The following is a 26,729-nucleotide window of genomic DNA, read 5'->3' on the forward strand; positions in this document are numbered from 1 at the left end:
CTAGAACTGATGGTTTTCATCCCTAAAAAGATGTTACTAGGTTTTTTCCATTTTAACCAGTGGGTCCAATCTGATCTATCCCTTAGTCGATTAAAAGATTAGGAACCTAGCATTGAGGATTCTTCATTCTTAATAAACTTTCTGATTAGCAAAACTGTATAGTCAGGCTTGAAAATTTCCAGGTAGATTATTTCTCACCAGTTTCTTCTTTCTGCCCAATAGGTGTGCTTCCTCCTGGGATGGACCTGACTCATTTACAGGGACTATCTGGCCCAATCCTGGGTCAACCCTTTTACCCTTTACCTGCCACTAGTCACCCTCTCCTAAACCCTCGTCCTGGGACACCTCTGCATCTGGCAATGATGCAACAGCAGCTACAGCGCTCAGGTAAGTTCAGAAATGGGCCAGGTGAGCTGAGGATGGGCTCAGGCTTAAAGTTTTTGAACCAGTTTCCAGTGAAGGGGATAAAATGACACTGACCATTCACCCTAGCAAGACTGGGATAAGGGTGTAATCAGAGAATAGGATGAAGTAAAGCGACCTCTGTGGGATTTGGAATTCCTGTGAAGACAGTGGGAGAGCCAGGTGTGCTTTGGCTTTTTTTTTTTTCTTTTGTCCCTTTGCCTCTTAGGAGAGGAGGCTGAGAATCCTTCTGACAGATTCAGCATAGGGACTGCCGAGAGTAGATGCTCTCTCGCCAGCTTATGTCATTGCTTCTGCTTGTCTTGGGAAGTAGTGGGCATGTCATCTAGGATGGGCTCTCAATATCGATTGCTTCTGAATAGCTCAGCTTTCTAAGGTACTGTCTTCTGGCATTTTGCAAAGGAATTTCCTAAGGAAGCCTAGAATCAATCACGTGGTAAAGAATTCTGTTTGGAGTTTCATGGATAGGATTTGAGTGAAGCAGGGCCTGCCTGCTAGAGAACTACCTCCTCTCCTTGTGCTCTGAATGATAACGTTCTTATCGCCACAGTTCTTCATCCTCCAGGGTCTGGTTCCCAGGCAGCTGCTGTCAGCGTTCAGACGACGCCTCAGAATGTGCCCAGCCGGTCAGGCCTGCCTCATGTGCACTCCCAACTAGAGCACCGCCCCAGCCAGAGGAGCAGCTCCCCCGTGGGCCTTGCCAAATGGTTTGGCTCAGATGTGCTACAGCAGCCCCTGCCCTCCATGCCCGCCAAAGTCATCAGTGTAGATGAACTGGAGTACCGACAATGAGCAGGGCAGCAGGCTTGTCTAAGCCTGGACCTTTTGGTGGCACCCTGGTCAGGACTCTGCTTCCTCATCTCATGTTGGTTTATGGGCTTTTACTTTGTAGCACTCTGTGCGAAGCTGTTGAAGGGCACCTAGGCACCTGGTGTTGTCTGCATTATGATGGAAGGAACTTATTAACCAATCGAGTGGAGCCTACATGGTCTGAATACAGGATGCAGTGTTGTCAGTCCTGAATACAGGAAACAGTCTTTTTTTGTAAGATATGTGAATGAAGTGTTGGTGTCTTCACCAAAAGGTGGCACCTTAAGGGTTCTGAGGAAATAAATGTATAGACCCTTATGTACAGACCTGTGTATAAACAACTTTTGTACATACATATAGGATAGCTTTTTTGAACTTATACAGCTGTACATAAAAGTAGCTGATATTAGTTAAGCCTGTGTCAACAGTTTGGATTTTTTTTCACTTGTACATTTGGGACTTTTTCTTTTGGTTGATTAAAGTTGCATATGCTAAGTGTGTGAATGAAGTGAATGGCACTGTTGTGTTTATTTCTTCCTGAATCCCTTCCTCTTCACTAGGTTCTTTGAGGGAAATTATCTTAAGTTTTTTCTTTAAAACTCATGGAATTGAACTCTGATTTGGGAGAAGGAAACTATGGCCCTCTTTCTTGAGCCTTAAAGACCCCAATGGGCCAGTTCAGGCTGGGCTGACCTTACAGGTAGTATTGATTGTGGCTAATACCAGATGATGGTGTGCAATTTCTAAAATTAAACCCACCTAGTGAAAACTATTTGTTTATTGGGGTAAAAGTCAGCGGTTTGTTGCCTTCCTGTTCTCCAGGTCAAAGTCCCCTATAGGGAAAAATGGGGCCTTAGAGTTCTGATTCAGTCCATAAATTTTTTCCATATAAAACTTCCCTCAAGACTCTGGTGCCTGTGTTAACTGATTTCTTGTGTGCTCTACCTCATTCCTCAACTCACAATTATTTTAATTATTCATCTTAACTACATGCACAACATTGGAGAAAAGGATTCCACTATAATACTCTAACTATGGCCTCAAGTCCCCTTTCCTCACTTAAGGTTTTTTAGTCCCACCAATCTGAGGTGACAAATCTTCTTGATTTGTCACCCAGTATCTCGATAACTCACCCAGTATCTCGATACTTGTCTATTTAGGGATCAAAGCTACTTTGACTTCATACTAGAGGGTCAAAAAATGAGGCCATTCTCTGATTCACAGGTGAAATGAGCAAGATGGGTGGATTTTGAGTACAAGGGTGAAAAACAGCCTCAGTGTTAAGGGTGCAGCCTATAAACCTGGAGCTGCCCACCCTGCCCTATATTCTTCCAGGAACACAAGAAAGCAGGTTGCTTTTCAACCAAACCTGGCTTTGTGGACTGAGCATGAGGTCTGTCTCTTCCTAGTACTTCAACTTCATTAGCCCTCCCTCCCTGCAGTAGGATTTGCTGAGTGATTCTTCAACTTCAGAAATAAGCCCTGTTTAGAATTCTCACAAATGCTTTGTTTCTATAAACAAAAGCTGGAAAACAATCTCAAGTAACAGTGGCAGAACATAGACACCTGAATCTAATTCCATCTTTCCTGTGTGTCCTTTCACCTTCCCTTTCATGTTGAACCAATAGTTAATAGGTGTAGAGTGGGGAGGATTGGTTTGAAGCTGCTTGTGAGGGCCTCCTTTTCAGACTTAGAAGCTGGTATGACAGAAATGAACAAATGCAGGCACCAAGCAGAGGGCAAAGCCATTAGCCAATAACTGGTGAGATGGAGCCAGAAGGAAATAAAGGAGTGTTGCTAAGAATAGCACAGCAGAAGCTAAACGGCACAAAAACTATTTTGGTGAATGGAAGAGTAGAGGCAAAAGAGGAAGTTAATGCAGTCTTCAGGAGCTGAAAGCCAGATATAGAGTAAGGGCAATGGAAGAGTAGAGGCAAAAGAGGAAGTTAATGCAGTCTTCAAGAGTTAAAAGCCAGATATAGAGTAAGGGTAGGAGGACCTGATGACATGATGTCTCAGCTAACAAGGTATCTTACGTGGAGCAACTTTGGAAAGTCTAGCAGGCATGAAATGAGTTTAGAAGCAATCAAGACTGGAAGGATGTGCAAGGCCTCCTCAAAGTAAAAAGGCAGAGGGCCACAGAGAACCTCGTGGAAGTTAAGGAGGGGGGTCAGGTAGGAAAGAATAGTGCCCCCACCCCCAAGGAAGCAGTTGAGCAGCCAGTACTTGGAAAGTTAGTAGTAATCAAAAGTAGGGGGAAAAAATGGGAAAGTACAGCCAGGCCTTCTTCCAGGAGACAGCTGTTAAGTATCTTATAAGCCAGGCTCTTAAGATGGAAGGGAGGTCAGGTACACTGGCCTGAATGAAAGAGACAAACTCCAGGAATGAAGATTAACTTATTGGAGTAAACTGATTCAATAGTTCTATTCCCTTTATCAACAACTGGTTCAAGAATGGGAATGAGATGCAGAGACAAATTGGCTGGGCAGCTTCTAGGAAATGGCTTCCCCAAAAGATAAAGACTCAGCGCTCTTTAGTATCCTCTGGATACTGATACAAAGCCTGGGACTGAGCAGACATTCTTTGACAGTGAGGGGAGCCAACTGCCCAGCAAAGCCAACAAACTGCAGTGGACAAGAGTAGCTTGATGGAAAGAATCTGGATCCTCAATGACATACCAGCTACCATAAGCCCATCTGAGCTCCAGAAAACTTATGTGAGAGACCAAGTTTTCTTCCATTTCAGCTGGTTAAGTTAGCGTCTGCTATGAAACACAGCTAAAAGCATTCTAACTAGTTAATGGCACAGGACAGTGAGTCTGCTTAGCTGTGCTATAAAAGATTAGGAAAGAAAAATGGAAATTCACAGGAAATTCAAGCCATGCTATGACAGCCAAACAACTCTAGTCTTGGGAGTTCATGAAGAGAAAGCTTTGCGCTATAGGAATAACCCTCGTTGGTGGCCCTACCCCAGGCAGCATTCCTAATACAAGACTGTACCTCTCTCCCAGAACTCCCAAGTCTGAACCCAAAAGGGAGAGAAAGGAGGGGTAGGGTAATGCTCTCCTCAAACACCAGGGGCCACCGATGGGGGAAGGGGAGGGTGTTGAATGATGGAAGCAAGGCCTGTTCAAAGTACATCCTGAGGCCTTGGATGAACTTGGGTTTCAGCATCCTTCTCTCCCCAACATCCTGGCATTTCATTGCCCAATGAAAGTGAGTCTGAGGATTCCCCCAAAACCCATATGCCCTGGCTGGAAAGTAAACCTTGCTGGAAATCCCATAGCTCAGGAAGCCAATGTCTCTCTGAAGAGCCGGGGTAGGTTCTAAATTATGGCCTCTATCATGAATGTACCAGTGATATCAAGGTCTACACCCTGCAAAGTGACTAGGATACCAGGCCTGAGAGGCTTATCTCCTGGCTGTGGGGACAGTGCTAAACCCAGGCTCTAGGAAGACTATGAGAGGGAAATAACTGTCACTAAGGTAATAGGAGTAACAAGTACTGGAAAAGGCTGAGTATGTGGAAAATCCCATATCCTCATTCCTCACAACCTGCTAGAAGCTCTAGCTCACTTCACCTAAAATCAAACTCTGTCTTCCTGTAAATGTTTCCCTTCTCGATTTTCTCAGGGACTCCCCTTCTCTATCATCCCTGTAATCCATACTGAAATAATCTTTGACTTCTCTTCCAAAGAGCAAGTCAGTCAATTACCGAGTTTAGATTTCTCCTCTATAGCTATATGTCCACTCCCTCCCTCTCCCCATATTCTCACTAGTCCAGTCCAGCACACAAAGATTTCTGCCAATTTTGCATTATCAAGGAAATCCCTTATTTCTAGTCTAAAACCTCTACTTATGCCCTTAGTACCCTCTCAAGTAGTCTTGACCCCACCCCTCCTTATAACCTAACCTCCCACCTCCATACATATGTGTACCCACAAACCTGCTCTGATCACACTGGTTGCCTCACTTGCAATGTTCTGCCTCCATGCTTTCACTCGGGTTATGTGGCTGGGGCCAGGGCTGCCATGGGAGTTCAGGAGAAGGGCTGGGCTATGGGAAAGGAGACACTTAGTGGCGCCCAGCTGGCAGCATGGTTCAGCTCAACTTTCAGCCCAACACTGATACACAGCTGTGCTCTAACTAAAGGAAAGGAACCAGTGAAAACAAGAGCCAACATTCACCAAGTACTTATATGCCAGATACTGTGCTAGTAAGCATTTTACAAGTACCATCTCTCTTAATACTAAGAATCTCCACTCTAGAAGGTAAGTGTTATTACCATCTCCATGTTACATGAGAAAACTGAAGCTTATAGAGATTGAGTAATTTATGCAGGATTCCACAGTTAATTAGAGGTAGGCCTGCCATTCAAAGCCTGATGTGCCTGGTCAGAGTATTTTACTCAACCGCCACACTACACCATCTCCCAAAATGGCTAGCGTTGCAGGGAATAATCAGTTAACTTACATCAAGTCCTTCCTTTCTCCAGTATCATCTGGGAAAGACCACCTGAAAAGACCAAAACCCACACTGAGTTGGAAGGGTTTCTCACAACTAACCATCAAGTGAGATGTTGCAGTCACATTTTTACCCATTTCACATACAAGACCAAGCTCCCAAGTACTCCTTCTGCAGCTGCCTCACTACACATACCCATCCTCATTCAGTCCTCCTCAAAACAAATTCTGACAATGACACATGAACTGTACATAGTTCGCTGGCCTACCAGGTCCTTTATGCAGCTCAACATACAAGGTGACACCAAGTTAAGACAAGTGAAGTTCCAATTTGGGTGCCTCCATCTCCCTCCCCTGTATCCTGGTCCAGTGGCTGCCAAAGCCAGGAGGGGCTTGGAGTCAGGTGTTTGATCATGGAGAAAGCTGCCATGGCCTGGCAGATGGTGAAGGGGATGGTGTCACTTCTTCACAATCTGAATGACATCCTCGTCCTCCAACGTATGGTCTTTACCCACTTTTTGAGGATTGTGTTTCACAGAGAGACCCCACACCAGAGCGCTGTATGGAAGGAAAAAAAGAACAGTTAGCATAAATAATCACCTAGCTTCTATCTACCTAGGTGCCACTTTCTGCTCAGATTTAGCATTCCAGCTCTTAAGAGCCAAAGGCCTGCAATATCCAAGGTCCCCTGTCCCCAGTCAAAGCCCAAAGGCTTTAGCTTCCCAAGCAGTGTGGCACACTGGAACCTTCACATAAAAAGTGGCAAAGATTTTCAGAAGTTGTGTGGTTCCTCTTGCTCCAAAGCCAACTTATGAAAGTCAAAGAGAAAAAATACACATGAGAAGTATGACAAGACTAATTTAAAATTAAAAGGAGAAAGCATAGGTTTTTAATAGAGAAAAACCCTGAAATAACTGATTGGAAATTGATTCCTACAAATGCAATGTCAGTTATTTACAGACTGTTAGAGAATACCAGTTTTTATGGGGTCTACTGAAACCATCAGTGGGTACTAATAAGAAATGTAGGACCTCCTTCCTCAGTCAAACTAGGAAAACTCTCCTTCCCTATCAAGAAGCCATAACTGATAGGTCTCCTGATTTCTTAGAATATAGGAAGGTAATTTTTATCCATGGGCTTCCAATACTAACAGTATGATGTGCTACTGATGGAAATGAGTGAACAAGACACTGATACCAGCCTCACAGAGACTAAGAACTATGTACCAAGGGGTAGAAAACATTGGCCATATTATTTTTATATTGTCTTTGCTTTAAAAATCTTTATTCCCCCCCAAAAAATAATCATTAAGATTTCACTTTTTTAAATAAAAACAGATAAACAAATAACAAGAACTGATACATCACCGTTAGTAAAACAAATACATATAAAATCTTTCAAATGTACTAACAAGCAAGATAAATGCAGTGTAACCATTTTACTATCTTAAGTTAGAAAACTAATTTTTAGCAGTCAAATTCAATGCCTGCAATAGAGTCAGTGCCTTGTATTTTGCTGATGGCAAAATGTAAACAGGTTCAGCCCTTTTGGAAAGCAATGCAGCAAAACATATCATAAGCCATATAATCATTAATCCTACTTTTGGATTAAAGAAATAAAAAGGGAAAGGTCTGTGCATTAAGACTAGAAACTTACATAAAGTAGCAAAAGATAGGAAAACTATGGTTATAAAAATTATATATATAAATCTTATAACACAGAGAAAACATATAGTAAATTATCAAAGGATGTGTGCATGTGGTCAAGGACACAAAGGGAATGCAACAGGGACACGTCATAATTAGTAGGCCTAAAGCTGAATTTTTTTTTATTATTAAGACAGTTAAAATGCTATTTGTGCAATAATTTAAAATCAAAAACAGGAAAATAGTGACCAAATAAAATTCTATTTGCCTTCATACGTCTCTTCTCCAAAATATTTTTCTCCCCTTTCATTTAATTCCTTGGTTAAGCTACAATTCAGAGGCTTTGAACAGTGTTCTGTTACCATGGAAGGCAGGAACTATCCAGAAATCTATAAATTTTGAAAAAAGAAAATGTCTAACTTCTCCCAAGATTCTCCTTCACTGATTCAAGTATGTGTCAAAATATAATGATTTGAGGGCAGTAGAAATTAGCACCTGTGTGTGGATAGTTACTTTTGATAAAAGGAATGTGAAGCTTAATAAAGGACTTCACTCTTTCAGTATTCTTAGGGTCAGAAACAAGTATGAATATTTTAAAAACTATTTCTGGACTTCCCCTGCAGTCCAGTGGCTAAGACTCCACGCTTCCACTACAGGGGGCATGAGTTCGATCTCTGTCAGGGAACTAAGATCCCTCATGCCACGCAGCCAAAAATAAATAAATTAATTAATTAAATAAAACAAAAACTATTTCTATGCTTTCCTAATTTTCTACAATTACTTTCTATTTTCTCTTGTTTTTATTTTTTTTTGTTATTTTTGTTTTTTCTCTTGTTTTTAAAACAATTTTTAAAATTTCAGCCTGTAAAGATAAAAAGAATTATTTATAAATACTGTAATTCAGTTAGTTAAAATATTTCTCACAGAATTATAGGTTGCAGGTCTGAACTACTTTTTATATATACTAGAATTAAATAAGTAGATTATAGATAATGACAGCCACGTTTCTCACTGCTGGAGAGAGAAGTTAAAATAAAAAGGAGAAGGCTAAAATGAACCCTGTGGTGTTGAACTGGAATCAGAGGTAACAATAAATAAACTGATGGTTCTTAATATAGATAGATAAGGATGGATGGGTAAATTAAATAGATACATACATAAGACAACAGAGATAAAGAAATACAGATGGACTTGTAAGTACAGGTTAGTATCCTTATATACATTTCCTAACTCTGTCTGCTAAGAGGGCCTTACAAGCAACAACAGTCCACTAACAATGAGGATGCCTAGCACACAGATCTTGTAAACCCAGGCTTCTTGGATAAGTGACTGATTCCAGGGCTGGTGTAGGAAAAATCACTATGAATCAGGAACATCTAGTAGTGCCGAAAGGTAAGGAAATGTTTACAAAAAAAAAAAAAAAAAAAGATGGCAGCCTATCAAAAGAACATAGGAGCCAACCTGAAGGAGCTCCTAACGGCAAAAGCTGGAACAACTTGAGTGACAAAATAATGACAGGATTGGATTATAACACCATTGAATAAATATCCAAGAGCTCATACTAATAAAAATAAATTATGAATTAACTTAATAAACAGGGGAGAAGAGCTAGCTGTAACTCACAATAGAATTCCAATAAATAAATGTAAAATGAAAGAGGGAAATAAAGAATTACCATTAAGCAAACAACACAGCAATAAATGTTGCAGACAAGCTCCACCATAGATGTTAAAATCAGCAGGTAAACATCTGAAGAGAAACAGATCTTCATAGTCTCAAAGTACCTCCCCAAGACATTTATCAAATAAGAGAGAACAGTATCTTTACAGTAGAGAAACCCAGCCAACACCAACATAACCAAGTTATCAAAGTAAATATTACCATCAATAAGATATACCAACATCAGGCTTCCCTAGTGGCACAGTGGTTAAGAATCTGCCTGCCAATGCAGGCGTCATGGGTTCGAGCCGTGGTCCAGAAAGATCCCACATGCCGTGCAGCAACTAAGCCCATGCACCACAACTACTGAGCCTGCGCTCTAGAGTCCACAAGCCACAACTACGGAAGCCTGCAAGCCTAGAGCCTGTGCTCCACAACGAGAAGCCACCACAATGAGAAGCCCGCGCACTGCAATGAAAAGTAGCCCCCACTCCCCACAACTAGAGAAAGGCTGCGTGCAGCAACTAAGACCCAACACAGCCAAAAATAAATAAATAAAATAAATTTAAAAATAATAATAATCAGGGCTTCCCTGGTGGTGCAGTGGTTGAGAGTCCGCCTGCTGATGCAGGGGCCACGGGTTCGTGCCCCGGTCCGGGAAGATCCCACATGCCGCAGAGCGGCTAGGCCCGTGAGCCACGGCCGCTGAGCCTGCACGTCCGGAGCCTGTGCTCCGCGACGGGAGAGGCCACAACAGTGAGAGGCCCGTGTACCACAAAAAAAAATAAATAAAATAAATAATAATAATAATAAGATACATCAACATCACGAATCCGGTGATATGATGCAAACTGAGGACACATCATCATTTTTGTGGTATTCTTACCAAAAATGCATAATCCCACTTCAATCATGAGAGAACATTAGACAAACCCAAAGTGAGGGACATTCTACAAAATAACTGATCAGTACTCTTCAAAAAGGCCAAGATCAAAGACACTGAAAGACTTAAGGAAATATTACTGGCAGACTGGAAGACTAGGGAGAAGTAACAGCTAAAATCCCATGTAGATTCCTGAAACACAAAGAGGATGCTGGTAGCAAAGGTATTAAAATTCAAATCAGGTCTATAGTTTAGTTAATAATATTGTACCAATACTAACCTCTGTTCTTGATGATTGTATTATGCTTATGTGAGCTGATAATGTTAGGGAAAGTAGGGTTAAGGATGTAAGGAAACTCTATTACTATTTTTGCAACTATTCTGTAAGTCTAAAATTAGTTCAAAATAAGATGTTAAAAGAAGTATATTTCGGGACTTCCCTGGTGGTCTAGTGGTTAAGACTCCGCGCTTCCAATGCAGGGGGCATGGGTTCAATCCCTGGTCAGGGAACTAAGATCCCACGTGCCACACATTGAGGAAAAAAAAAAAAAAAAAATTCCACCTGTATCAGCAGTGAGGAGTATGAGAAAGATCAGGGGGACTTACTCATGCAAAAGGTTTAGAGAGGCCCTCAGTACCCAGTGAAGCCCAGTGTGATGCTGGCAGGAAGAATTAACATTTTGTGTTTGTCAAGAGGAAGACGAATTAAAAAGAGAAAGTCAGAGCACTTTGTACTGTCAGCCCTCCCAACCTGAAAAGGCTTTTAGGGTTCTTCCTGCTCCAAGCTGGCATGGTTTTAAGAAGACACTGCAAAGTTCTAACCAAGCAAGCATCTCCTGATGCCTAATTTCTATAATACTATCCTAAGAATTATTAGTAGAACCAGTAGCTCACAGGGAAAAGAAGGCACCATGGGCCCACGATACTTACTATTTAAATTCTTTGATAAGATTTTTGTGAATCTTCATGCAGAAATCCTCCACCGTGGTCCTGGAGTAAGGCAGCACCACTGGGGATGTGTAATCTGGCAACTGGCCTTTGGGTTTGGTGTAACTAGAACACAGAGGGAATAGAGGTTGCCTACTTCTTGGAATGTTTCATGTGTGAATGCAAATCAACCCTCCATCACCCCGGAGATCAGACCCAGATAACCTCTATCTTGAGGAAGAAAGTGCCCTCAATATAGCCTCGCAGATGAGAGGAATTAACTTATTTATATCTCCAAAAATAGATTATGTTAATGAGCTCTAGAGGGTATCATTTTAGGACAGTCTGGTTTAAATCCTACAGTAATATTACCCTATCCACTAAGACTTACATCCTCACTAGTTTCAGATAGTCCCAGATCTTTTCCAACAGGTCATCAAAATTCCAGCGGTGATGCGCAGAGATGGGTACACAGTGAGGCACCTTATAGATGATATCCAATTCCTCAATGGAGATCTGATCAATCTTATTTAACACATAGATACAGGGGATATAGACTCTGTAGAACAAAAACAGTACGTGAGTCTGGAGCTTTGGACAAGACTGTCAGTCTGATTATCAGCACCCTCTCACCCAGGACCCCAAATCAGAGACTCTTAAATGGGGTCATAAGAAAGTCAGCCAAAAAAAAGAAAAAGCTTCCTACCAAAATCAGGTAGAACATCCAAAAAGTGAACTATGGGTTGAGAAGTAACAAAACTCAAGCCGTAGTCCCTAGTCATGCAACTAATTACTGAGAAAGCATCCTGCAGTGGAAAAGAACACAAGCTTTGGAGTCACAAAGAATGAATTTATTCCCAGCTCTGTCGCTTTCTATACATGTATCCCTGGGCAAGTCTCAGAGTCCAGTTCCCAGAGTTCTTTTATGAACTGTAAGAATGTAAATATATTTCTAATAATATAACTTTTAAAGAATAAAAAAAAATTTTTAATACATCTAGCAAAGTCATAATCCTAATGTTCAATCAATAGGGCAGCTAAGTTAGTAATAATTAGGCAAGCCACAACTTCTCAGGCTTCAATTACCTCACTTCCAAAACACGTAACTCAAAGCACTAGCTTTTATTTGTTTTCAAAATGCCAGAAATGGACTTTCGTGGTGGCGCAGTGGTTAAGAATCTGTCTGCCAATGCAGGGGACATGGGTTCGAACCCTGGTCCAGGAAGATCCCACATGCCGTGGAGCAACTAAGCCCAGGTGCCACAACTACTGAGCCTGTGCTCTAGAGCTTGCAAGCCACAGCTACTGAGCCTGTGTGCCTAGAGTACATGCTCCACAACAAGAGAAGCCACCGCAATGAGAAGCCCGCGCACCGCAACAAAGAGTAGCCCCCGCTTGCCGCAACTAGAGAAAGCCTGCGTGCAGCAACGAAGACCCAATGCAGCTATAAATAAATAAATAAATAAATAGTTTATTTTAAAATGCCAGAAATAATTTTAACAGTAGTTTCAATTATAATTTAATTTCAAATACTAGTAATAGTAATGTCTCATGGAATAGGGTTTCAGCTCTGTTCCCTTAGAGAAAATAGACACAGCCAGTCTGCTCTCAGTTCTTCAGAACAGCCTACAGGATTTCTCAGATGGATTAATTCTGTGAGAGCAGATTGAGAACCTACCCTCTTCAACCATCATATGACACAGAGCTTAGGGGATAGCCTAGTTCACAGCAAGTAACTGAAACAAGCAATTAGATTATCATGATCAAATTGCAGAGCAAAGAAGGATGTCAGCAATCAAGACCAACCCTTCATTTTACAGCTAAAGAAAGCAAGGCCCACTATTATTTAAGATAACAGCACAACTGGAGTTAGAATCAATGTCTGCCAGATTCATAATCCAATGTTGTTGCCATTACAAGGCTTCAAATTCAAACTCAGGCACATTTAGTCAGTACCTGTTTCCTTCCACCACGTCAATGAGGTCATCTGCTGTGGCATCACTACGCAGAGTCACATCAGCATTATGGATTTTGTATTCAGCCAGAATGCTCTTCACAGTTTCAGCATCCAGTTCACTCTGAGGGCACTGAATGGGCATAGAAGACAATGACTGGTCAGAGAGCAAAAAAAAACCTCCTAAGAGTATCTACCGATGTACCTGGATAATCCTAGATAAGGTGCAAACTTATTTCTAAAGACCATTATCCTGGATGAGAGTACCTGACTTTTAGTAGGAAATACTCAAAAACTAAATATCTTTCCAAACTCAAAGGAATGTGCTATGGCATGAATTGTGTCCCCATCCCCACCCAAATTCATATGTTGAAGAACTAATCCCAGTATCTCGGAATGTGACTGGAGCTAGGGTCTTTTAAGAGGTAATTAAATTAAAATGAGGTCATATGGGTGGGCCCTAATCCAATGTGACTCACATCCTTACAAGAAAAGGAGATTAGGACACAGACACAGAGGGGAAGGTCATATGAAGACAGAGGAGAAGACAGCCATCTACAAGCCAAGGAGAGAGGCCTCAGAAGAAACCAGTCCTGCTCACACCTTGATGTCAGATATCCAGTCTCCAAAATTAAGAGAATTAAATTTCTGTTGTTCAAGCCACCCAGTCTATATAGTACTTTATTATGGCAGCTTTAGCAAAAATACAGAAAGAATGTTCAAACATTATGACAGGATAATAGAAAAGATCTTTTGGGCAGGACAGCTTAAACCTATGACAGTCAAATAATCTGGACCTCCAGAATGTTAAATGTTGTAGGAAATTCTCATTCCTCAATCATATGACTTAGAAGCAGCATTTGACAGAATTGATCGTTCTACCAATCTGCAACACTTTCTTTAATTGGCTTCCAGGATTCCAAACTCTTCCAGTTTTCCTTCTTCTTTGTCTGAGATGTCTTATTTGCTGATTCTTCCCATCTCCCAGCGTCTAATCGTTGTGGGGGACGGAGGGTGGTGTCACAAAGCTCAATCCTTGAACCTCTTTCCTATTTATATTTGCTTCCTCAGCTAAGCTCATGGCTTTAAAATTGATAACCACTAAATGTATAGCTCCAACCCAGATCATTCCTCACATGCCTATTTGACAGTAACACTTGGAGGTCTAATTTGAGTGTCACTGGCATCTCAAACTGAACATCTGATCTTCCCCTCCTCTCCAAACCTATTCTACACAAAGTCCTACTATTTTAGTCATGAGAGTCCATTTTTCTAGCTCAGAACAAAAACTCACCATCACCTCCTTCTCTCACAACCCATATCCAGTCCAGCTGTAATTCCTACCAACTATTTCCAAAATCTTTCCACAATCAACCACTCCACATCTCCTCCACTGTTACAACTCTAGTCTAAGAAGTGATCACTTCTTGACTAGATTATTGCAATAACCTCTTAAATGGGTTCTGTGCGTCTGTACTTAACCCATTTCAGTCTGTTCTCAACAACCAGATTGATTCCATTAAAACCTGAATCAATTTTACTCCACAGACTGGAACCCAACCAAAAGTTACCCATCTCCTGCAAAGTAAAAGCATGTTTGGCCCTATACTATGACTTTGTTTCTTACCACTCTCCTGCCTGCTCACTCTTCTGTTCCTCAAACGTGCAAAGGAACCCTCTACCTCAGGGCCTTGCACTTGGATATTCCCTCAACATGAAACGCTCTTCCTCAAGATATTCACTTGGTTCACTCCTTCATGTCACCCCAGTGAAGATTTCTCTGATCAACCTACTTAAAACTGCAACCCAGGAGACGCAAGAAGGAAGAGGTATGGGAACATATGTATAACTGATTCACTTTGTTATAAAGCAGAAACTAACACACAATTGTAAAGCAATTATACTCCAATAAAGATGTAAAAAAAAAAAACTGCAACCCTCCCACCAACACTCTCCATCCTCTTTCCCTAGTTTACTTTTGTCCTTAGTTTATCATTATCTAATATACTATAATCACTCATTAATTTTGTTTGCTACTTTCCCCATTAGAATCTAAGGGCCGGAATTTTTGTCTATTTTGCTCCCTCTTCCATTCCCCCTGAAAGCCTAAAACAATGTGTGGCCCGTGGTAGGTGCTCTATAAATCTGTGTTGAATGAATGAAAATAGATGATATCAGCAGCCATCTACTTCATGCAAACATAAGATTGGTCTTTAGTCCCATATCACCCCAAATAACCCAAAGGAAGAAATAAAGTCACAAAGGTAAGTAAGTCTGAGACCGACTCTTGTCCTACTCTCTCAGTCATTACGACATCATTGTGTTACCTCAATTAGTGCTGGGAGAAGCCAGGCAATTTCCAAATGTCAATGTCTATGTACCACAATCCACTCTCCACCCCAGTCCCTTCAGCAACCTGCCCCATATCACCTTTTCCACTTACAGTGGCCGTGAAATTAATGCCTCCTTTATCCTTCTTCTTAAAGCCAATGTTGGGGGGTTTGCTGTTCAAGCGAATGCCAAAGCCTTCCAGCTCATTTTCTATTATCTTCTTATGTCCCAAGGGTTTCAGGACATCCAGAACAATCAAGATCAAGTTACACGTTCTGGCCACTGAAGAATTCAAAATAAAATTTTTTTCAAAGCTCATTAAAGACTTAACATAATTCAAATACTCCAAAAGGGGGAGGGGGTGGTCTAGAGTTCCTACACTTAAGAGACAAAGGATTTTTTTTTTTTTATAAATACACAGACACACATGAAGTTCTTAAGCTTTCCAAAGATTTATGCCAGAAGTTAATCTGCAATGTATTCTTTGTTTTCTATTAGTGTATCTAGAGGATGTGTCAACTTCTAGATACACTAGTAGAAAAATAATTTGGGATGAAGATACAAACCAGGCAATAACCCGAATTCCTGAAAAAGTTCAGAAAGATTTAAAACAGTAAGAATTCTAAAAGAATAAGATTATCCAGTTAGCATATTTTTTGTCGACTTTTTTGAGATATAATTTATAAAAAATAGTGTTAAGCACATGGTTTGATGACAAATGTATATACCTGTATAACCACCACAGCAACTGAGATTCAGAGGATTTCCATCACCTCCAAAAGCTCCCTTATACCCCTTTGCAATGAATCTTCCCCTCAATTCCCAGTCAACCACTAATCTGCTTTTCTTCCTTTTTTTTTAAAATTTATTTATTTTTGCCTGCGTTGGGTCTTCATTGCTGCTGAGCACAGGCTTTCTCTTGTTGCAGTATGCAGGCTTCTCACTGCAGTGGCTTCTCTTGTTGCAGAGCACGAGCTCTAGGCGCACAGGCTTCAGCAGTTGCAACACGTGGGCTCAGTAGTTGTGGCTCATGGGCTCTAGAGCACAGGCTCAGTAGTTGTGGCACACGGGCTTAGTTGCTCTGCAGCATGTGGGATCTTCCCAGAGCAGGGCTCGAACCTGTGTCCCCTGCATTGGCAGGCAGATTCTGAACCACTGTGCCACCAGGGAAGTCCACTGATCTGCTTTTCTGTCACCATAGATTAAGTTGCATGTTTTAGAATTGCATATAAATAGAATTATACAAAATCTAGTCTTTTGTGCCTGGCTCTTTTAATTTAGCATATTTCTGATAGTCATCCATGAATGACTTCAAACCTATAATTCCATAAATAGCTAAATTAATAATTAAGGGTAGAATAAAAATACTTTCAAACATGAAAAGAAAAACCAGAACAATGTACCTATCATTCACTCTTTTTCAGTAAGTTTCTAAAGAATGTGCTTCAGCAAAACATGAAAATAACCCAAAAAAGGTAAGACGCTGACTCTAAGAAATAGGGGACCCACACAAGAACACAAAAGAAAATCTCAGGATGACAGCCATGCAAAAAGCCTAGAGCTGCATTATCCAATACAGCATCCACTAGCTACCTGGGGCTATTCAAATTTAAATTAATTAAAATTCAATAAAATTTAAAATTCAGTTACTCAATTGCACCAAGCACACTTTAAGTGATCAACAGCCACACACACCTACAACTACATATTGGACAGCACAAATTCAAAACATTTCCATTACTGGACAGTGTTGGTCTAGAAAGCAATCAATCCAGATTGAGGCATAAAGACAAAGGGTAAAGGAAGGTAGTGTCAGGGTTGAGGGGAGATAATGAAATCAGTAAGACTGTATTTGGAACTGTATTCAAGTATCTAGAAAACTACTGATTAATAGGCATTTGATCTATTGGAACATTTGAAAAATATTAACAAACAGAAAAGTAAACAAAATAAAACAAGAACCAATTATTAACTCCATGAAAAACAAACTTCAAAAACAGATCTCAGGGGCTTCCCTGGTGGCGCAGTGGTTGAGAGTCCGCCTGCCGATGCAGGGGACACGGTTCATGCCCCGGTCCGGGAAGATCCCACATGCCGCGGAGCGGCTGGGCCTGTGAGCCATGGCCGCTGGGCCTGCGCGTCCAGAGCCTGTGCTCTGCAACAGGAGAGGCCACAACAGTGAGAGGCCCGCATACCACAAAAAAAAAAAAACAAAAATAAAAACAGATCTCAACAGAAAAGAAACCAAGTCATAACACACTACTTACCTCAGCACAACAAAAGTCAGACAGTCATTACATAATAATATATACCACGACTAGTGAGTTAACTAAAAATTATGATACAACATCTTTGAAAGAATAGGAAAAGAGACATGGAGTATGAAAGAGCTAATTTCCTACCATAACATGAAACCAACAGATGGTATCTAAAATTAATTAGTCATGAAATAGAAATATAAGCATAACATTTTAAAATATGAAATAGAAGAAACAGTTGAAGACTTGTCAGTACCTGCCAATGGGGAATGACACTAAAGGTGTCAAATTATCTGTTATCTGGGGTAGCAGATTACTGCAATTTATGATTAGCCTTTATTTATTTATTTATTTTTGGCCGTGCCTTGCAGCCTGTGGGATTTTAGTTCCCCGACCAGGGATTGAACCCGGGCCCTCGGCAGTGAGAGTGCAGAGTCCTAACCACTGGACTGCCAGGGAATTCCCCTATGATTATCCTTTTATAGTATTTTACCTCAAATAAAAAGGAAAGAAGAAGGAAAGGCATGGGTGGGAGTCAGGAAACCTGAGTTCTAGCTCTGAATTTGCCACAACAGTGCAACACTGCACCAACGCACTTCACTTCTCCTGTCCTTAGTGTTTCTCTGCAAATGGGGATCTGGACTGATACTCTCTGAGGTCCCTTTAAGTTCCGACATTCTACTCCAGTGAGAAGTCAGGTAAAACTATGCCCTTCATTGTGGTACCAACTCCAAGCCCAACAGTCCCATCTAAAGGAACAGTACCCAGTAAAGGGATGATATCCTGGGATGGTGGCCCTGGAACACTCACCTGCAATGACTTGACGGCCTCTACCTTTCCCATCCTTGGCACCCTCAATGATACCTGGGAGATCCAGAAGCTGGAAGATTACGGAGAGAAAAGGAAAAACTGATTATAAATCTGAACAGATCAAATAGAATGATTTATTTCTCAAGTAGTCAAAATTTAGGAGATCCAAATCCAATCTTCCTTATAAGTGAATGTGTAAATCTCACTTTTACTAAGCATCTACTAAATGTCAGCTGCAAGATTCTTACATACTTTATCTAGTTCAAAATGCCTAGTAAGTCTGTGAATAAGGATATTGGTTGAGATTCATAGAGGTTAAGTAGTTTGCCCAAAGTCACAGTCTTAATAAACAAGATTATAATCCACATTTTGGGGGCCTTAATCCATTATTCTACACTAATATTTTTCAATATTCCCCCACTTTTCAGAAGGCTGATCCTCCATACAAATTCCTTACTATAGATAATAAGTGGATCATAACATTCACAAGCAATAAATCCTGAGACCTTTGTGAATCCTCCAGTTCACAAAAATTTCTGCAGCCATTCTTAATCAGGCAAGCACATAAAAATCACCTATAAAACAGTTAAAAATGCAGGGGCTTCTCTGGTGGCGCACTGGTTGAGAGTCCACCTGCCGATGCAGGGGACACAGGTTCATGCCCCAGTCCGGGAGGATCCCACATGCCGCGAAGCGGCTGGGCCCGTGAGCCAAGGCCGCTGAGCCTGCGCATCCGGAGCCTGTGCTCCGCAACAGGAGAGGCTACAACAGTGAGAGGCCCGCATATCGCCAAAAAAAAGCAGATATCTGAGCTTCATCCCTGTATATTCTGATTTGGAAGCGCCAAAGTAGGATTCAGATATTGATCTGTATTTCAGAAGGCTCCATGGGTGACTCTGATAGGTGTCCCTAGTTGAAAATGACCACTCAATTGCCCAGGAAATGCAATAAAGTAAAACTTCACAGAAGTCACAGTGTATGTACTTAATGATGAGAACATCAAAACCAAATCCATAGCACCGATGATTCAAATTCACAAACTATAGTTATAAGCCCTTGAGAGTCTGTTAAGAGCATATGTAAAATCTGAAAATACCAAGGGTCATACTACTGTATGGCCAATACTGAATTATCCATATGAACAGACAGGTATATAGCTGCAGCTTATCAAAACATCATTTAAAACTAGCTTTTGCTGGGGAATTCCCTGGCGGTTCAGTGGTTAAGACTCCGCGCTTTCACTGCCGAGGGCCCGGTTTGATCCCTGGTCTGGAACTAAGATCCCACAAGCCTCGCGGCAAGGCAAAAAACAGCAACAACAACAATAACTAGTCTTTGCTATAAGCATATCTGATATTACAGAAATAAACTTCACATTAAATAAACCACAAGGAAAAAGAACAAACTCAGGAGGTGCTTAGAGAGTTCAACTTTTCCATTCAAGAACCTGCTCAAAATGTCCTTCCTATTCCTCACTACATAATAAATAACATTACCTCCTCTAAAACTGATACAACGCACCAGTTAAATTGAGCTACCCTTTCTCTTTCAAAAAACGTAATTTATATTCAATACACCTGCCTTGACTTGGAAACTTTAGTTACACTGATTTAAAAGGCTACATGGGGGCTAATGAGCACACCAGATCTTGATTTCTAAACATCTGTCTCCAATAAAAGGAACGAGCACTCCTTCAGAAGTGGCAGATTCCAGGGCTGGGGCAGGGAAAATATAAGATTAGCCTGGAACATCATGTGGTACCAAAAAATAAGGCATTACACACAAAAAGATGGGGCCTTCTGGAAAGAACAAAGGAGCCAACCTGAAGGAGTTCCTAATAGTCACACCTGTAACAATGTGAGTAATAAAATAATGGTAGTACTGGATTATAATCCATAAAATAAGGTAAATATCCATGAGCCCACAATGACACAAATTCAATAAATAAATGGGAGAGAAGGAATAGCTCCTCCATATAATAGAATTCCAATTAACAAATGTAGTAGGAAAGAGAAAAATAGAGAATCACCATTAAGCAAGAAGCACAGTAATAACTGTTGCATATGAGATCCAGATGAATGCTAAAATGAGTGGGCAAGTTTGTGAAACAGGATTTGTATCTTCTCAAAGTATCTCCCCCAAGATATTTATTAACTACAAAAAGAAAGATAATAGCTTTACAGTAGAGAAACCCCACAGACACCACTTTAACCAACTGATGGGGGTCAACATTACCAATAATATATACTAACATCATGAATCCCTAAGATGCACTGAGAAAGACATACCACCATTTCTGTAGTATGCTTGCCAAAAAAATGTAATACCTCAGTTTAATCGTAAGAAAACATCAGAGAAATCCAAATTGAGGAACAGTCTACAAAATAACTAATCAGCACTCTTTTAAGAGTGTCAGGATCATGAAGGACAGGACTGAGGAACTATTACAGGTGGCAGGAGAATAGGAGAAAGAACCGAACGTAACATGGGATGATCACAAATAGAATCTTGAAAAAGAACACTGGTTGGGAAACTGGTAAAAATTCGAACAAGTTCTATAGTTTACTGACTAGTACTGCACCAGAGTTAATCTATTACTGATAATTATTCTATGTTTATGTAAGGTGCTAATATTAGGGGAAGCAGGGTGATATAAGAGAACCTCAAAATAATTATGCTAAGTGAAAGAAGCCAGCCAAAAAAAGAGTTCATTTATATTTACACATGGTCTTATTTATATAAAACTCTTAACATGTAAACTACAGGATGAAAGGGGCATGAGGAAACTTTGGGGATGATATGCTCACAATCTTGATTGTGGTGATATTTTCACCAGTTTATAGATATGTCAAAACTTATCAAATTGTATATACTTCCTCTGCAGTTAACTGTATGTGAATTACATTTCAATAAAGATGTCTGAAAAAACAAAACGTCTATCATCAGTTGTTCCTAAGAAATTAAGTCTAAAGTGTATTTCTTCAGCCCTCCCAAAGATTCTGTAATCTACTTCCACCACTTTGTAAATCCCTGCCTGCTTTAAAAAAAAAAAAAAAGTATTCCATCAGCAAAAGGCTTTATACTGAGACAAGAGAGCAAGAGCCATGGCAGCTGAACATGGCGGAGAAATTTATTGAAGCCCCTACAAATGTAAAAGCAAGTTAACTTTAGCTTTTCTTGAGAGGGAAATATTTAAAATTACATTGAACTATTTGAATGTGGCAACTATATTTCTTCCAATAAAAACAGTCTATGCTTTACAATTCTGAATTTCAGATTACAACCAACTAAGAGATAAGAAAATAAAAAATATTTCTTCAAATCATGTAACTGTAGGATTTTAAGAATTGGAATGTTAACCTACTTCAAACTCAAATGCCTTCAGAGATTAAAGCAGGTACAAGTTTATATATATATATACATACACACACACACACACACATATACGTATACACATATATATGTATACATATGTACATCCCTGGTTAAGTGGTGGTTCAGCCATTACTTGAACACCTCCAGACATAGTAATTAATTACCTCAAGAGGTACCATTCCATTTTTAGGCACCTTTATTGTTAAAAAGATCTTCTTTCCTAACAACAACAAAAAAAACAGAACTCTACCTCTTTATAATTCTTATTAGGTGGTTCTAATTTTGTACACCATTCCCCACCAAGTCACAGATAATGAGTCCTCTGCCACAAAACAGCCTTTTAAAAGAACATTTGAGGGCATTTTAATGCAGTTAAACACACCTACTAGTATGCTTACTTAACTTGGTTTCTGGAGAAAGTCAGAAGGAAAAACAGAGGCAGAGGGCACAGACGGAAAAGAAAGTACCATGGAAAAAAGGAAGAAAAAAACCTGAAAAGATCAAGAGACTGAAATAAATGAAGGTTTTGAGGAAAAGACAAGGAAAGAGAGGGGTTAAGTGGCTATTTATTCTGATATACCCAGAAGCCCTGAGAGAGGTGCCATAACATCTCATCAGGAAAGAGGTTACTCTCTGAGCTGCCAAAGACTCTGAAACCAGATGAAATTAAGCAATGGTCCAGATATGCCCAAGTGTCCTCATTCTTGTTACTATATACATTTGGACATGGAGTCCTAGAAAGGTACATGTCCTAACAGTATCTGCATGGATATCTAACCAGAAAGAAAAAAAGCCACTGAAAATACCACCAGGACACTGGTCCCTCACTACTTCAGATTCTATAATAAAGAAGCATGAATGTACTTCACAACTCACTGTGTAGCTCAGCAAGAGGGAAAGAGGGAAAACAAATACCTACACCAAGAGTTTCCAAATGATGTGCCAAGGCACTCAGGGCGTTCTAAATTTTCAAAAGAAACAGCAGTTCTTAATATCTGTCAGGCACTGAGGGAACTACTAAATCCAAGAAGCTCACAATTTCACCATTAGATCCTAGTACACTGCTTTCAATCACATCAGATCCAAATCTTTGGGAAGTTGGATTTTTCAGCGATTACTATGGTAAAAAATAAGCACCACACAAAAATCGGTGTCGAAAAGGAAACAAATGTGGCAGTATCCAATCTGATTCCAAAATTTGAGAAGTTATATGGTACCCAACAGTGCCCATATCCCATTAGTAAATAACTGTAGCTGTAAGGACATAAATAATTGTTTGGATCTAACTATTTAACAAACAGAACCATTGGGTTATTTCTTTTAGCCTGGAGCACCATAAAAAATTACTGGGACCAGAAAACTATCAGGAAATAATTGCTGAGACACTAAGGGTGCTGTGAACTAGAAAGTTTGGGAACCTTTAGTCTAGATTCAAATGCCATGAAATTCAGAACCTTACCTTCTTAGCTGTGGAGCAAAGAAGAATGTGTTCCATTACATTTTACACATTCCTTCTTTCATACCCAAGTGGACTCCTCATTTGGGAGCCCTAAATCTATCATCTATCTGAGAACTTCTGAAAATGACAACTTCATTAAGTCTCACAGATAAGAATTATTTTCTAAAAAGGGTCTGATCGGGCTTCCCTGGTGGCGCAGTGGTTACGAGTCCACCTGCCGATGCAGGGGACACGGGTTTGTGCCCCGGTCCGGGAAGATCCCACATGACGCGGAGCGGCTGGGCCCGTGAGCCATGGCTGCTGAGCCTGCGTGTCCGGAGCCTGTGCTCCGCAACAGGAGAGGCCACAACAGTGAGAGGCCCGCGTACCGCAAAAATAAATTAATTAATTATAAATAAATAAATAAATAAATAAAAAGGGTCCGATCATGGTATTTATTAAAGTTTCTGATGGCTCCTAGCTATGTACAAGATAAAATTCAACTTCCTAAGCAGGCACATAAGATCCTTCATAATTCAGCTCCAACCTACCTTTCCAGATTCAGTTTCTACCACTCACTGTCCCACAGCTAAGCTCACACCACAGCAGGCTGTTCACTGTTATGGCTCCTTAAAACTGTCCTTTACATTCTCCGGCTGGTGAAATTCTATTTGAACTTCAAAACCCACCCCATTGTCACTTTCTACATGCAGCTTTTTCTGTCTTATCAGACCTTCCCCCACCTCCATCCTCACGTGGAAAAAGTAGTCCTTCCTTTCTCTGTGTTTTCACAAACGATATCCCACTGTATTACTGTTTTTATGTACTGCTCTATCTTCCCTACTAGACACTGAGGGCCTGGTAGATCAAAGATCAGGCCTGGCATATACAGAGCTCCAAATAAGTGTTTTTTAAATGAAAGAATTGATTTCTTCCCTTCCTTGGCCTGCAGGCCTGACTCACCTGGATCTTGGCACCTTTGTATCTGATGACACCAGGTACAGTGGTCAGAGTAGTGAACTCATATGCTGCCACCTCCGAATATACCCCTGCCAGGTTACTGAGCAGTGTTGACTTCCCCACAGATGGAAAACCCACAAACCCAATTCGAGCATCACCTGTCTTGGCAACGTCAAATCCTAAAACATCAACAAATATAAAAAGGAGGAGGAAAGTTATCCCTGGGAGTGTTGAGACTCATGTAATTCCTTTTACATTCTGGTTGCCTATCCCTCTAGAACCTATTTCTCCAACTTTTTACAGTTTATCTCTAGGGTAGAGCTTAAGCACACAAAATTCCCCCATAGCAATTCAAAATATTTAATGGAGTGGGTTTTGTTTATTTTATTTTATTTTTTATTTTTTTATTGGCGTATAATTGCTTTACAATGGTGTGTTAGTTTCTGCTTCACAACAAAATGAATCAGTCATATATACACATATGTTCCCATATCTCTTCCCTCTTGCATCTCCCTCCCTCCCACCCCTCCAGGCAGTCACAAAGCACTGAGCTTATCTCCCTGTGCTATGTGGCTGCTTCCCACTAGCTATCTACCTTACGTTTGGTAGTGTATATATGTCCATGCCTCTCTCTCGCTTTGTCACAGCTTACCCTTCCCCCTCCCCATATCCTCAAGTCCATTCTCTAGTAAGTCTGTGTCTTTATTCCTGTTTTACCCCTAGGTTCTTCATGACATTTTTTTTTTCTTAAATTAAATGGAGTGTTTGATGTAAAAACTTTACACCTCTACATGTTATATACCTTTCTAGTACCCACAGTATTTAGGGCCCAAATATTATATAACCACTGATCTAAAAAATCGGTTTTGTTTTTTTTCTTATAAACTCTGGGGACTGTGTCACTGACAGAGTTTTCTTTTCTTACAGTGCATTGCAAACAAATTCAAAGCCAAATTTGTGGCCCTTCTCTAAGAAGTGTACAGACTTTATGACATTACTTTTCATCCTAACTTTATCTCTCGGCTTCAACTTATTCTTTCCACCTTCACTTCCCTTTGTATTAATTTCCTTTATCTTGTTGACTATTTATTTACATATTTCAGTGAGCCAATGTAAAACTATTTTGGATCAGTACAGGACATACATAAATAAAACCCTAGTTCACTTAGAGAATATTCGTTTGCCTTTGAAATCAGTAAAATTGGGAATTCCCTGGCAGTCCAGTGGTTAGGACTCGGTGCTTTCGCTGCCAGGGCCCAGGTTCGATCCCTGCTCAGGAAACTAAGATCCCACAAGTCGCATGGCATGGCCAAAAAAAAAAGAAAAAGAAAGAAATCAGTAGAATAAAATAAAATAAACACAATTCAAGAATTTAGGCTTAGGAAACACAAATCGACTTTGATATAAAATTTTAAATTATTTTTAAACCATATGCCTTTATTACTTTAATAAAAATTATACCAAGAAAAAGAAAGTCGAAGCAAAACACAAACCTTCTCCTGGTCCACCACCACCACCACCTTTTGGAGTAATGAGTTCCCTGCGAAGCTTAGCAAGGCGAGCCTTAAGCAGCCCTAGATGGTGTGCTGTGGCCTTGTTCTTTTGCGTCCGAGCCATCTATAAGGGAGGAATCACAGCCATAAATCAGAAGCAGTTCCTACAAGTTAAAACATCCAGAATGAATGCGCCCCCAGCTCTGAGAGAATGATGTTTTTTATCTAGGTCCCACTAACTTCAATACACCCATTTTAACTCAGACTTAAAAGAGTAAAAATCCATTCTCTCCATCACGCAGACTATTCCCCGCATTACAGAGCAAACAGCTGAGGCCCAAACAGAAGAAACATGACCAAGGTCATTACAATCAGCATTCACAGATTAGACTAAAACTCAGCTGCTGATTCCTTTTCAACTGCTTGTACCTGGTGTGCCCCAACCGATTTTAAAGAGCTCTGAGCACTTCAGACCATACAATCACACAACAATCCAGGTGGAATCAACAGCCACCGCAGATGACAATTTACATCCAGATCATATTCCCGGGAGCAATACTCTGGGAAAGGGGGTCATCAAAGTAGAGACTGGGGAAGGGGAGGGCGGTTCGAGGGGCGATAAAGAAAGATACTTAAGTACGCGAGCAGGTCAGGGCAGAAGTGGGGGGATAGGATTCAGTGTTGCTCACATAAAAAGAAGAGAAGACTGAGAGAAACAATGTTCAGACAGGAGCAGAACGCTGGAAGGGGGCACTGACTAAGTTGCACAGGTGTAGACCGCGGGCCCGGGATGAGGGGAGTCGGGGAACGCGGGCCCGGTCCTGAGGAGGCTGAGGGAAGTTCAGGCAGGAGAGACGCCGCCGAAGAGGAACGCTCGGACGAAGTGTTCGAGCGCCCATTACCTCGGCTTCGATCTCCGCGATCTTAGCTAAAGTGCTGCTCATGGTGGTGAGTCGCGGGGGGCGCAGTGGCCTCCACACGGACAGTCTCCCTTCGGACACCCGCCAGCGGACCTTCCACAGCCACCAGGCGCTACAGCAGTGCGCAAGCGCGGGACTTCCTATTTCTCGCGAGAGTTCCGCGCGAGACTTACTGAGACATATACAGCGTGAAGTGGTCTCCTCCTCCTCAGCCAACCGCGCCCCGTCCCGCGAGCCAGCGCGGTGTCATAGAGCCCGCGGGAATGGGGGCCAGAGAGGCCACCCCGGTCCTTACCTCCCCGAGCGCGCTGAGGGTCGCGCGCCGCTCGGCCCCGCCCCGCCGGACTTGCGCCCCGCGTCCTGCTCCGCGCCCAGCCCCC

The 26,729-nt window shown here is 41.1% G+C and overlaps 2 protein-coding genes across 11 annotated transcripts in view; one reads left to right on the forward strand and one right to left on the reverse strand.

Annotated features, from left to right (window-relative positions):
* The window catches only part of EIF4ENIF1 (eukaryotic translation initiation factor 4E nuclear import factor 1), a 42,418-nt gene extending 40,677 nt beyond the window's left edge, over nt 1-1,741 (forward strand). For 9 of the 10 annotated variants that reach the window (XM_027124229.1, XM_027124228.1, XM_027124233.1 and 6 more), the window contains 2 exons: nt 223-387; nt 974-1,741. In XM_027124229.1, the coding sequence (XP_026980030.1) occupies nt 223-387; nt 974-1,215 (407 nt within the window). In that variant the 3' untranslated portion in view covers nt 1,216-1,741. The remainder of the gene's footprint in view (nt 1-222; nt 388-973) is intronic. The other variant, XM_027124227.1, reaches the window with a different exon arrangement.
* A 4,198-nt stretch (nt 1,742-5,939) lies between these two features.
* DRG1 (developmentally regulated GTP binding protein 1) lies at nt 5,940-26,517 on the reverse strand. Its single transcript, XM_027124244.1, has 9 exons — nt 26,332-26,517; nt 25,430-25,553; nt 23,940-24,115; nt 18,164-18,233; nt 15,208-15,377; nt 12,767-12,897; nt 11,202-11,369; nt 10,814-10,936; nt 5,940-6,253 (listed from the first exon to the last, which is right to left on the reverse strand). Exons 1-9 carry the CDS (start codon nt 26,371-26,373, stop codon nt 6,154-6,156), a joined length of 1,104 nt encoding a protein of 367 aa, XP_026980045.1. The 5' UTR covers nt 26,374-26,517; the 3' UTR covers nt 5,940-6,153.
* Nucleotides 26,518-26,729: the final 212 nt, after the last annotated feature.

The sequence above is a fragment of the Aethalodelphis obliquidens genome, unplaced genomic scaffold (genome assembly GCF_003676395.1).
Source record: "Aethalodelphis obliquidens isolate GAN/ISIS:26980383/991018 unplaced genomic scaffold, ASM367639v1 scaffold28, whole genome shotgun sequence".
NCBI classification, from domain to species: Eukaryota; Metazoa; Chordata; class Mammalia; order Artiodactyla; family Delphinidae; genus Aethalodelphis; species Aethalodelphis obliquidens.

What these genes read in the sequence shown, in the direction of transcription:
- DRG1 (XM_027124244.1), bottom strand. Translation starts at nt 26,373, where the DNA reads ATGAGCAGCACTTTAGCTAAGATCGCGGAGATCGAAGCCGAG. An exon ending in ACAAAGGTGCCAAGATCCAG is followed by an intron (nt 18,234 to 23,939) that starts GTGAGTCAGGCC and finishes GTAATCTTCCAG; the next exon opens with CTTCTGGATCTCCCAGGTAT. An exon ending in GCATTAATTTCACGGCCACT is followed by an intron (nt 12,898 to 15,207) that starts GTAAGTGGAAAA and finishes ATGCCCATTCAG; the next exon opens with TGCCCTCAGAGTGAACTGGA.